This window comes from Pecten maximus, chromosome 6 (assembly GCF_902652985.1).
Source record: "Pecten maximus chromosome 6, xPecMax1.1, whole genome shotgun sequence".
Classification (NCBI taxonomy): domain Eukaryota; kingdom Metazoa; phylum Mollusca; class Bivalvia; order Pectinida; family Pectinidae; genus Pecten; species Pecten maximus.
In genome coordinates, this window is record NC_047020.1 from 31620876 (window position 1) to 31633873 (window position 12998).

Genomic DNA, 12998 nt, shown 5'->3' on the forward strand with positions numbered 1-12998 from the left:
AAAAGATATGTTTATCTTCCAATTACGACTTTTCATAATGTAATGATTAAAATATTAGCCAGTTAGCAAACCATTAATAATGATCAACTTACCATATTGTTTTATATATACATATATATATATATTTACCACTAATGTAAACAAGACTGAAGGAATTTCTGCAATAAATTCTTTATTGAATTACTCGTTGGTCTTATCTCACAAATTAACAAAATAAATGAAAATCATGTTTAGATATTTTCGAAAACGAATAAAGTATAGGTCTTGTTCTACCTTTACTTGATAAATGTAATCACAGGGACTTGGCACGACCATATATGTAAACATATTGTGTGGTAGGTATTCAAACCAAGTCCCTATGGTAGCGACATAGAATAACACAAATGCACCAAATCAGTACTTGTAGATATTAAAGTTTTTATAATTTATGTTATTTATTTATTGTGTGTCTTTTTAAACGATTTATCTATATGACCTTTCTGTAACAATATCACAGAAGCAACTACACGCGAAAATTACCTTAGTGTTTCTTTGGTTAACCTCCTGGTCACGTTTTCATGTCGTATTTCTGTAAAAAAAAAAATCGTGGCCTTCTTTTCTAGCTCACATGGAAGGACTTGGTGCGGCGTCCGTCATCCGTCTGTTTTTCTGTCGTCCGTCAACTTTTCCTAACAAGAGACCCGCAGGCCTTAACGGTCACCTGAGTTCGCAAATGTTTCAAACAATTTGACCACTTTTTGCACGGCCTCTCATGCTCCATGGGGGAGGGGACCGTCTAATTCACAATATATTGGTTGGCCTTTGGTCATGGAATGTTTCTGCAAAATCTGATATGTCTCTGATGATACAGAGGATTCGGATAAGAAATCGGAACGTAATTTGTTTATGGACGGACGACGGACAACGATGGGCGATTAGAGTATGGTCACTGGAGACCTCGTCTCGTGTGACCTAAAAATTGCTACTATTTATATTGACGTGAACGACTGAGAGACCTTTGGAGTAAATTGGTCTGAATCATCCATGGGTAAGAGGAACCAAGTTTGTAAAACGGTTGTTTTGTTTTGAATCCTCTTTGAAATCAGAAAGTTAAACGTTGACAGAAATACATGGTGAGAGGTAGACCCCAAAAAGAGAGAAGTATTAATTGTAATTGTAAATATGTATCGTATTGCTTTACCATAATCACTGAACTTTCATGTGAGCGATGCAGGCCCCGTGGGCTTTTCCCCCTCCCCCTTTCATCTCCTTTTCGGTACAGTTATGAATTAATTCAACTCATCAAATCGATTTCCATAGATTTTGAAGAGGACAGATTAATCAGTATCATTTCAAGGGGTTTAACTCCTACAGAAGTTTAAACAGGACATATTGTAATATTAGGTCACGTTGTCGATTTTATTACAGTTAATTTTGTATTTACCTGCATCATGTATAATGAAATTTCGCTAATACTGAATTTCTAAACATGGCAAAGTACACGTTTAATGATTTGTCAATATTTCAGTTGTATTTCGATAACAGTCTTTGGCGCACAATGAAGCTTTATGGTCGACATCACGAATTAATCCGATCATATTTTCTTTGTGTTAGCGACTACTATTCGCCAAGTATTGCGTATTTGCAGGTATATATCAACGATTTATTTTAAATTTGGGAACCAATATTGGGTTTCATTAATGACCTTAGATTTTCAATCACATTCATGTTCTGATTTGATGTCTTTCACCAGGGTCTCTGCTTTCACTTTGATTAAAATAAGCCAAAGAAAATTATATTAAAATAAATTTGATGTCTGAAGTTTGTGGTTGGGGTCAAAGGTCAACAGCATTTATTTTGAGGGGATGGGGTCAAATTTTTTTTCTCCTGTTGTTAGATTATATAAAAGTATAGAAATCCATTTTTTTTTTTTCATTCTTGTAATAGAATTGTAACCATACGTTATTATTTATATTGTCCCAGAAATAGGTTCGAAATACGACCAATCAAATCAATGGACCGCTTGACTGCTCTTAAATTATTCTCTGCGTAACTGACACGTACTTCCGGCGTGTGTCACAATCGTCTGAAAGTAACTGTACCGTATTTCAGGATGCCGAAAGAAAACAGCATGCGCGATAAATTGGAGGGAAATGAGTTGGACCTAAGTTTGAACAATTTAAGTGTTGTTCCTGTGAAGGAGCTGGTTAGTATTTGACAGATATAACTGTCTATTTCTCTGTTACACTTGTACTTTCAGTTTGTCTTCGTGTGTAAGCAGATAACCGGTTCACGTTAGGCAAAGTATGGTTACTGTGAAGTGGGTCGGAGTCTCTATCTACGGTACTAGATATTTATTATCGATCCATATCATGTGCATTCACATATTGTAATTACCTTGTCCATGTGAAATACTTAGGGGCGGATCCCTAATTGTCTGATTCTATAAATTACATCTCCCTTGTCAGGTATATGTATGGTTAGAATACAGAAGTAGCAACGCTTTATGTTAATCAGGAAGTATATTACTTATGTTGAAAATTAAACATAGTACCAATCTACTAGATGGTGGTGGTTAGATGTTCATAGCTGATTCTGTCGTGGAAAGTATCGTGTTTTTGCACTCCTAAGAAAGTATCAGCAGATGTTTTTTGCACTCCAGAGAAGAAAATTTACCCTAAGTGATCGACATCGACAACTTAAGCATATAAGGAATCCCATTTTTCAATAAGAACACTAAAAATCTGGAATAGTAATTTACCAGAAGAAATCATGTAGTCATAAAACAGTAATGCCTTCCACAATGCTTAAGACGGACACTTAGAAAATAAAGAACTCATTGGTAATATGAGCTGTCATCAAAACATGAATTGTTAGTATGTGTGGAAAATATTTTTTTTAGCTCACCTGGACCGAAGGTCCGGTGAGCTTATGCCATGGTGCAGCATCCGTCGTCTGTCAGTCAACATTTGCTTCAAATCGCTACTAGTCAAAAAGTTTTCATTGGATTTTGACCAAATTTGGTCAGAAACATCCTTGGCGGAAGGGGATCAGATTTTGCATAAATGGTGACTGACCCCAAGGGGCCGGAGGGGCGGGGCCCAATAGGGGAAATTGAGGCAATTCCTTTAAATCGCTACTAGTCATAAAGTTATCAATGGATTTAAACCCAATTTGGTCAGAAACATTCTTGGGGGAAGGGGAACAGATTTTGCATAAATGGTGACTCTGACCCCGAAGGGACCAAAGGGGCGGGGCCTAATGGGGAAATAGAGGTAATTCCTTTAAATCGCTACTAGTCATAAAGTTATGAAAGGATTTGAACCCAATTTGGTCAGAAACATCATTGGGGAAAGGGGAACAGATTTTGCATAAATGGTGACTCTGACCTCCAAGGGGCCAAAAGGGCGGGGCCTAATGGAGAAATAGAGGTAATTCCTTCAAATTGCTACTAGTCATAAAGTTATGAATGGATTTGAACCCAATTTGGTCAGAAACATTCTTGTGGGAAGGGGAACAGATTTTGCATAAATGGTGACTCTGACCCCCGAGGGACCAAAGGTGCAGGGCCTAATGGGGAAATAGAGATAATTCCTTTAAATCGCTACTAGTCATAACGTTATGAAAGGATTTGAACCCAATTTGGTCAGAAACATCATTGGGGAAGGGGAACAGATTTTGCATAAATGGTGACTTTGACCCCCAAGGGGCCAAAGGGGCGGGGCCTAATGGGGAAATAGAGGTAATTCCTTCAAATCGCTACTAGTCATAAAGTTATGAAAGGATTTGAACCCAATTTGGTCAGAAACATCATTGGGGAAGGGGAACAGATTTTGCATAAATGGTGACTTTGACCCCCAAGGGGCCAAAGGGGCGGGGCCTAATGGGGAAATAGAGGTAATTCCTTCAAATCGCTACTAGTCATAAAGTTAAGAATAGATCTGAACCCAATTTGGTCAGAAACATTCTTATGTGAAGGGAAACAGATTTTGCATAAATGATGACTCTGACCCCCGAGGGGCCAAAGGGGCAGGGCCCATAGGGGAAATAGAGGTAATTCCTTTAAATCGCTACTAGTCATAAAGCTATGAAAGGATTTGAACCCAATTTGGTCAGAAACATCATTGGGGGAAGGGGAACAGATTTTGCATAAATGGTGACTCTGACCCCGAGGGGCCAAAGGGGCGGGGCCCCATATGGGAAATAGAGGTAATTCCTTTAAATTGCTACTAGTCATAAAGTTATGAATGGATTTGAACCAAATTTAGTGAGGAACATCCTTGGGGGAAGGGGAACAGATTTTGCATAAATGGTGAATCTGACCCCCAAGGGGCCAAAGGGGCGGGGCCTAATGGGGAAATAGAGATAATTCCTTTAAATCGCTACTAGTCATAAAGTTATAAATGCATGTGCATTTAGAGAGTCTGGACTTCATTATTTCTTTAAAGCAGTTGGAATCCCCACACTATAACCATATATAGCATTGTTTGAGGTTAACAAGCAAAAGGAATTGAACATGAACATTATTTTGACATTTGGTCAAATCCAACCAGGTGAGCGATACAGGCCCCATGGGCCTCTTGTTTTATATGTATTATTGAAATTACATTCATTTGGAATCTGGTAGAGGACTTTAAAGTTCTGCGCCAGAAATAAACTTAGGCCATTCCAATTTGATTAGTAGTTCATTGGAGTAACTGCTCGCGGTTTGGACAGGAACATGGAAAAATAAAATAAAATTTTACCGCTCCCGTTTTTCGCAAGGACCATTCTGACAAATCCGGATATATTTTTTTCCATTTCAAAAGTAAGTGTTCTCCTCAAATTGGGTCATTCCTGCATTTGTAAACGAAGAGTACATAAATAAAGCATTTAAATTACAGCGACTACATCAAAACATGAAAAAACATGTTGTTTTTTCGGCGATGTCCAGCCAAAGTTAAAAACATCCAACTGAATTGAAACTTCGTCAAGCTGACTATTATCATCAATTTATCAGAACACGTAGGGAAAGTGTGAAGAATATATTTTTAATTCCACGTTCTGGTAATGTTTTTTTGGGGATAAAAACTTTTAACAAAGCTAGCGCTATGGACATCCGATTGAAATGAACCTTGATCAAGTTGGTAATAACTTACTTTATTCATCTGTTTGAAAATATTCTTAGGTGATAATTTGGTTGGGGTGGGATCATATTCATGTTTCACAAACAATTCTCTAGTTTTAAGTATTGTATTACCAATGCAGCATTGTCCATTTTTGCATAAAATTTCAGAAAAATGATTATATATTAAAACAATGAACCCTCATATCCTTTTGTTTCCAAATGCAGGGTATTTGTTAGAAAATCAGTTCTTCATGTAAGGATAGACAATAAAGTTATAACTCTCACACACAGTTAAACAAATAGGTATTTAGTCTGTAACAATATATTGAAAGGTATACCAATATTACAGTGAGTGTGGTGCATGTATGCATTCTGACATTGCTTGACTGATGATATTGTATTGATTTAATTTGTGCATAATTGTGAATGGTTGAAATCATATGAAAAATTAAAATGTAACTATTAATTCCGAGAAAATGACATTGCATTGGTGTATCCGGAAGTAAATTTATTCTAGCCTATAAATGTCTAGTCAATAGAGTAGTAGGTAATATTTACACAAGTTAATTTGTATTAATAAAAGTAGAAGTTTATCTAATTTGATAAGATAAGATAAATTTTATTACCAGTGCAGGACCCTTTGATCCTCTATACCGGACTCTGAAATATGATTATTACAATAGATGAAATCAATAAATTGTGACAACAGTTACAATTCCTATATAATTTCATACTTATAGTTATATAAAAGTTCGTGCTTTTCCCAATGATTATCTAGTCTGTTTTTGAAAGAATTTACTGTTGGTCTAGGACAACATGTTCTGGGAGATCGTTCCATATTCTAACATCGCGCAGACAGAAAAAGTGTTTCATTATATCTAGCCGAGAATGCTGCGGATATAACTTTTTATCGTGTCCTCTTGTTCCGTGTTTTTGAACCTCGTCGCTACAGAGCTTGAGAAAGTCTGCAGCTTTGATATCGCTGATATTGCTAGTCAATTTGTAGACTTCTATCATATCGCCCCTCATCCGTCTGAAAGCGAGTGTAGGTAATTTGAGCCTTTTCAGTCTATCGGAATAGGACATGTCCCTAAATCCAGGTAACTGCTTGGTTGCCCTCTGTGTACAGCTTCAATCATATCAATGTGCTTAACTTTATATAGGTGCCATACAGCATTTCCATATTCGAGATGGACTCTAACTAGAGTCTTGTACAGCAACAGGAAGTTGGATTCATTTAGAAAATTAAAAGACCGTCTTATTAATCCAAACATAGAATTTGCTTACTTAACTTGGGTACTTATATGTTCATCGAAAGATAGAGATTGTCGATGAAGCTGGCCGTCTATTTGATAAATGTTTCACTGATTCCATAAGATGACATTTTGCTTAAAAGTCTTTTGTGCGGAACAGTATCGAACGCCTTCTGGAAATCCATATATATACAATCGATTGAATGCCTATTATCTACTTGTCCAGTACATTCATCTAAAACTTTCAGAAGTTGTAATGACGTGGACCTTCCAATTTACTTTTACTGTTATGATGTAAAACTTGTTTTATTTTATTTTTGGGATGTCACTGTGATTACTCTATGGCAGGCTAGCATAGATATCAAACTTCTATCTTGTTTTTTAAAAATGAATTTTGCATAATGTTTTTTTTTTTTTTTTTTTTTCTCCTCTTCTCTTTCTGGAGTTATGCATTATATAGTCTTACAGCATTCATGTTATGTGTTTTAGTGTATAATTGGTTATGTTTACGTACAAAAAACCTATATTTTTGAGAAACAAAACAATATATTAATTTGTACCATATTTTGTACCGCTCGCTCATGATTTATGGAAAATAAAAAAATTTAATTTAATTTAAAAAAAACTTCCCTCTCGTTCTCGTTTTAAAAGTTTAATTTGTGAAGAACTACTTATCAAGTTGGTGTGGCCTTATCAATATCTTATTGTATCATATGTTGATGTCATGACATCCAGCTCACTACAGATAGCCAGATAGGGGAAAATAAAAAAGATTAAAAAGATCAAAGATAAGGGAGAACAGTAAAAACACGGGACACCAACAAGAATCAAACCCACATGTAAAGTGTGCTTATAGTGATATGATTCAGTTGTCATTTCAAAATCAATTATATGTTGAATACAGTGTCATGTTATTGCACCCACTTTCTGCAAAATTCTCATGTGTATCATATGCCTGACCTAGAATCATCCCAATTTTCACAAAATACATGTCCAATATCCTCTATATATTTGAATATGTATTATTAAATTTCAGAAAACAGTATGTAAACTTCAACCCCGGATTTCAGAACATATCTCAAAACTTATACACTGCAAGTTTCTGCTGTATCCTGGTAGTGGTAAACCAGATAACAAGGAAAATGCAGTTTTTCCCCTATAGTTTATTTTACATGTTTAATATATTGGTGGTCAGGTGGCACAGTGTTAACACATGGTGCATTCTCCTTTCACTGAGGCAGCCAGGGTTTAATTCCCCGATCGGACATGAAAAGGTATAGGGTCACCTGCTTAACCATGTGTGTTTTCCTCGGTTACTATATATACTCTGGGGCCCTGCGATGGTCAAGTTGTTAAGGTGTTCCGATACTATCACTAGCCATCCACCTCTGGACAGAGAGTTTGAAACCTATGTGGGGCAGTTGCATGGTACTGACCGTAGGCAATTGGTTTTTCTCCTGGTACTCTGACTTTTCTCCACCTCCAAAACCTGGCACATCCTTAAATGACCCTGACTGTAATACATAAAACAAAATAAACCAAATATACTCTGGTTTCCTCCCACAGTAAGACTCTTAGCATACTTCCATCAGGGCCAACAAGCATGATTAGTGCAAGTTGATATAACATCATTCACAGTTGTTGTGAAATGGATAAAGTGTGTACTTACATTTAGACACATACAATTTCTAAGATGTACATATGTAATTATCCATTTTTATATTCCAGGCAGTCTTACCAAAAGCCACACGACTCGACTTGTCTTGTAACGCCATAACAAGCCTTCCTGTAAGTTTCATTATTTCCTAGCTGAGACCTAGTAATAGGCAGTCATGTAGTGGTACAACAGTTAATAACTAAAATGCATTGTTTAATTTGTATTTGTGGTTTTATTCAAAATCTTAATGTTGCCAGAACATTCATAATTGAGTATAACGCTCTGCGAAAAATACTGCTAGACTTGTATGTTTTCATTGACAAAAAAGACCAGAAAGCAAAATAATCTTTGACTTTTGGATGACCTTGATGTGAACCTGTCTGTTTTATGTTGTAGGATGCCTTCTGTAGCCTTATACACCTAGTGAAGATAGACCTGAGTAAAAATCAGCTCCAGGAACTCCCGAATCAATTTGGTCAGCTTCAGAATCTTCAGCACCTTGATCTTCTAGGTAACCAGCTCTCTGTCCTCCCTATTAGCTTCTTCCAGCTACGAAAACTCAAATGGCTGGATCTCAAAGATAATCCAATGAAGGACGATCTCAAGAAAGTTGCTGGTGACTGCCTGGACGAAGCTCAATGTAAAAAGTGTGCTCAAAGGGTAAGGTTTATTTAAGGTGATATGGGTCTAATACTACACTGCCTTATCTGCTGTGCTTTGTTATCTGAATACATTTGATAAAGAATTTTATTTTACATTTTTTTCTTACTGGGAATTTTCTTTAAAAAGATCATTGTTAAGAATGCTTGAAGCCCAAAATTTCTACCCTAAAAACAGTGAAATAACTGTTCTTAAAAGATATTTTTACATTTTCCACTACTATCAACCTCTTTTGAAAAGAACACCTTAAGCTTAGCCAAATGTTTTCACTAAATAACATTGTTAAACAAACACCTGATATACTTGCTACTGATTATTGTTACACAGGTTTTAGACTACATGAAAGGTATCAATTCTGCTGTGGAAAGAGAGAAACAGAGAAAACTTACCATCCAAAGAGGTATGTTCTTCCTCGCAAACCTATTGCTTTTAGACACTCTTAATGAATTGATATGGGCCTCGATACCTCAGTTGGTTAGAGAGCCAGCCATGTAACCTCAGTGTGAAGATCTGAGGTGCATGGTTCAATGCCCCCTACCGATAGCGGTTTGTATTTCTCGGAAAGCTGGGAATGGGCTGATCTGTGCTGTCATGGTTGTGTCATTTGGCAAGACACTTTACCCTAATTGCTTTGGGTGGCATGCAACAGGCCTCCTGTATGTTGTTCAGTGAGGTAATCACCAACTACTTCAAGGAGAACCTGCCTCAAAATGATCCTGGCTGTTCACAGGGGGATAAACCCAGCAAACAGGGAAACAAATATGAAATGATTAATTAATTTTATAAGAAAACCATCATCTCCATTTCTTTCATCTTTCCAAATTGCATAAATACACTCGGTGATAGCAGTGTAAAAGAAATTTCATTTGATGAGTGATGGAGTACAAAATAGTAATAACAAAAATGCCATAAAGCTAGAAAGGGCACATTAGTTCAATATAATGAAGACTGGGATACTTCATAGATGTAGTTTATTTTGTACCAAATTCCCTGGTAGATGTTTTGACTACAAAATTTATTAAATTTATTATGAAAATAATTCATGTTTTAACAATAGAGCGAGAGGCAGCAGAGAAAGCTTTGGAGGAAGAAGAAATGCAGCTAAAACGTGAAAGACGTAAACAAGCAAAGTTAGAACGCCAGAGACAGCAGCAAGAAGAACGACAGATGAATCACCAACCAAAGGAAAACACATTTGAGGAGGAAGAGGAAGAAGGTTAGACGTTCTTCAGTTTTTGCTACTGATATTTTACATAAATTTGTAGTTGCTCCTATGTTTTAGATTTCAAGATGTAAATCTATTCCGGAATTCTATATTTTCCAACTGGTCTGATTTGTCTTTTGAGTACTGGTAGGATAAAATTATGGTAGATTGTTAATTTCATATGTGAAACTAGTTTCTTGAATGTCAGATTATGCATGTTAATTGTTTAATCATTTGTCCATTTCTTGATAACAAATTGTATTACTGGCAGTAAGTAATATTTTTTAAATTGTTTTCAGTTGAGGAAGTTGAAGTTGATGGGAAACAACAACAGAGACAGTCTCACCAGAAAGGTAGAGTTATTTCCCTTTGAGTATATGTTTAGACAAATTATGGCCATAAAATTGTACAATACTGTTTAAGATACATGTATATTGTTTTCTTATAGATTAATAATACAGCATATTCATACGGCTAATCCCATGTAAAATTGTTGAGTAACTTGCAATGATCTACATGTATGCAAAAATAAGATTATGAGCATCACCATATATGGCAATAGGTCATGATGGTTCAGGGAAAAACAGTAAATCCAACCTCAACTTTGAGTCAAAGATTCATCAATGTATAAATATTTGTTGAATTTTATCAATAATTAATGTCATTTAAGTCCCCTGGGGTTTTATTTTAAACAAAAATATGCATTACTGTTACTGAGAAAACTTTATTAATCCTCTGGAATTATGAAAATGTTTGACAATACTTACAGTAGTGAACTAGTTTTTAAGGCCTCATTATACTGTAAAAAAAATATAATTTCTTAGCAGCCATATGGGTTATGATACATGTATTGTGCATGCATATTGTGTAATCTTCAGCAATGTTAATTAATTATTGGTTGATCAGGCGGTACAATAGTAACACTCGCCTTTCATCTAGGCAACCTGGGTTCAATTCTTCAATCTGACATTAAAATGTACTGTATTGGGCCACCTGCTCAACTGATCTTCCTTCCAGGAAAAAAGAGAGTAATTAATATAAATTTGATCATTCACATTGAATTGTTATAAAAGGAAAAAAGTTTAAATATTTTACATTTTATATTGTTTTTAATTACAGGTGGAGGATGCTGTTCTTGGTTATTGTGGATGGCAATGTTTTCTCTGATCATAGCTTTGTTTATTGGAGCTGCCAATGTTTACCAGAAGGAAATAGAAGCTAACCCAGTCTACAGCCAGCATGTAAAACCAGTCTGGGACAAATATGGAAGCCCTTATTGGAACACTTACATCATACCACCTTGGAATTTATATGGAGACCCAACATGGCAGAAAGTCAAATCATTTTGTCTGGAGAAAAGCAAAAATCTTCAGGATTTCATTGATACAAAATTATCATCAGGGGACATAAAGAATAAAAAATCAAAGAATAAAAAAACAAAGAAATCTGATGATAAAAATAAAAGCTGATAAACGGTAAAGGTTTGAAATTGTTGATTAAATGTCTTAAAAGTATTAAAAAAAAAAAAATACTGAATTGAACATGCCATTATATAAAGGTTCCAGCTAAGTGGTAAAGGGGTTGTGCTAAGATTGATTTCTTTTGCTAAAAATTCATCAACAATGTCTGATTTCATTTGATAATGATGTGATACCTACAATGTATCTACTGACATTGTTAATTGAATAAAATACAGCATGATACACTAGTCAAAGATTTGTTCATTATAAATTTAGAGTTTTCCAAAAGTCATAAGGTAATACAATTTAATTCATATTTTCATTCTGTTTTTAGAAGAATCATGAAAAAAAAAATCTATATTTCAATATAAAAAATGCATCGTGAAAATATGAAATTTTAGTGTACAGCTACAGTATTGATAAATTAAACACCATGGACACACAAAATGTTTTTAAAAAAAAAAAGAGTTTTTTTACTGTTGATATTATAGCAACATTATTTTGTGTTTGAGATTAAATGGTGAATGTTAAGTATGAAAAAGTGGAGTGAGTTTTATCATAGCTGAGCATTGATTACCACACATACAGTACCACCTTGTACTATTTAATATACATAAATATTACATGTACATATCTGGTTATTTTTAAGGATATATTCGTGGTTATTCAGAAACACTCGGGCTTAATAATGAAATTATCTAGTTTGCTCTCCTGTATCCAAGACACTTTGTAAACAAACAATTCTAAAAATGCAATACAGAATGTATATACCTGTGTATGCTGTATTGGACTTGGTTTTTATATTTCCACAAAAATAATGCATTGTTTTAAATCAGAAATTAAAGGCACTGTACTGCATAATATGAATTCCATAATTTTGTATTCATTTGTGGTTCCCGAGTTTTGGATAGTTGTACTACAAATTGGACAATTTTTAAGAAAATAATACAATAAAATTTTTAATTAAATTTTTTGTAAAATGAACATTGTGAGATTAAAACTTTATTTGTAGAAAAAATGAAATTGGAAAATCACTGACTCATTTTCATGAACATTCCATATTAAAAGTTTTGTTATTTCAGTAGTGATTTTAGTGGAAATGTTTCAATAGTACACAATAAAGTATGATTTGGTGCCATGCTTCACATACTTTTGTAGATATAGAACAAATATATTTAGAAAAGTCTTGCATCAAAATGCCCAATTATGTTTACGGATATACCTTATGTACATTGTATATTGTTTTACTAGCTTTGTCATTGAAGTCAATTTAAAAATTGAGGACATTTAATACAAATGAGAAAGTGCCTGTTGTATGTTCCTTTTGATGAAATTTCACCTTTATATTTTCATAGTACAATTCATATCATGCTGACAATTACCTAATGTTCATTGAATTGTATTTGAAATTTGAAATAAAACTTAAATCAAGCATTGCAGATTTTCACCTTTTCTGTGCTGGATACATGTAACAGATCTGGGTACATACTGAGTTCACATGCAAGGATTAAGTAATGTTTCCCAGTGAATCAGTTCTGATGATGACTAAAGATGAAGCATGTATCTTAAGAAACACCAAGGCCCATATTCATCAAACTATTCTCATGCTCAAGTATGAAGTCTGTGCTCAACCCAACATCCTTTAAACTCGCTTCATAATGAAGAACAAGAGGCCCAT

At 34.8% G+C, this 12998-nt stretch overlaps 1 protein-coding gene across 1 annotated transcript; it reads left to right on the top strand.

The window, feature by feature from the left end:
* The first annotated feature begins 2038 nt into the window (after window positions 1-2038).
* Window positions 2039-12754, top strand: LOC117329529 (leucine-rich repeat-containing protein 59-like). Its single transcript, XM_033887515.1, has 7 exons — window positions 2039-2185; window positions 8068-8127; window positions 8393-8656; window positions 8984-9056; window positions 9714-9872; window positions 10160-10213; window positions 10980-12754. Exons 1-7 carry the CDS (start codon window positions 2093-2095, stop codon window positions 11327-11329), a joined length of 1053 nt encoding a protein of 350 aa, XP_033743406.1. The 5' UTR covers window positions 2039-2092; the 3' UTR covers window positions 11330-12754.
* The last annotated feature ends 244 nt before the right edge of the window (window positions 12755-12998 follow it).

Excerpts from the sequence above, each read along its gene's own strand:
- LOC117329529 (XM_033887515.1), top strand. The coding sequence starts at position 2,093 with ATGCCGAAAGAAAACAGCATGCGCGATAAATTGGAGGGAAATGAGTTG. Across the intron at positions 8,657-8,983 it reads GTAAAAAGTGTGCTCAAAGG|GTTTTAGACTACATGAAAGG; the intron begins GTAAGGTTTATT and ends ATTGTTACACAG. Across the intron at positions 10,214-10,979 it reads GAGACAGTCTCACCAGAAAG|GTGGAGGATGCTGTTCTTGG; the intron begins GTAGAGTTATTT and ends TTTTAATTACAG.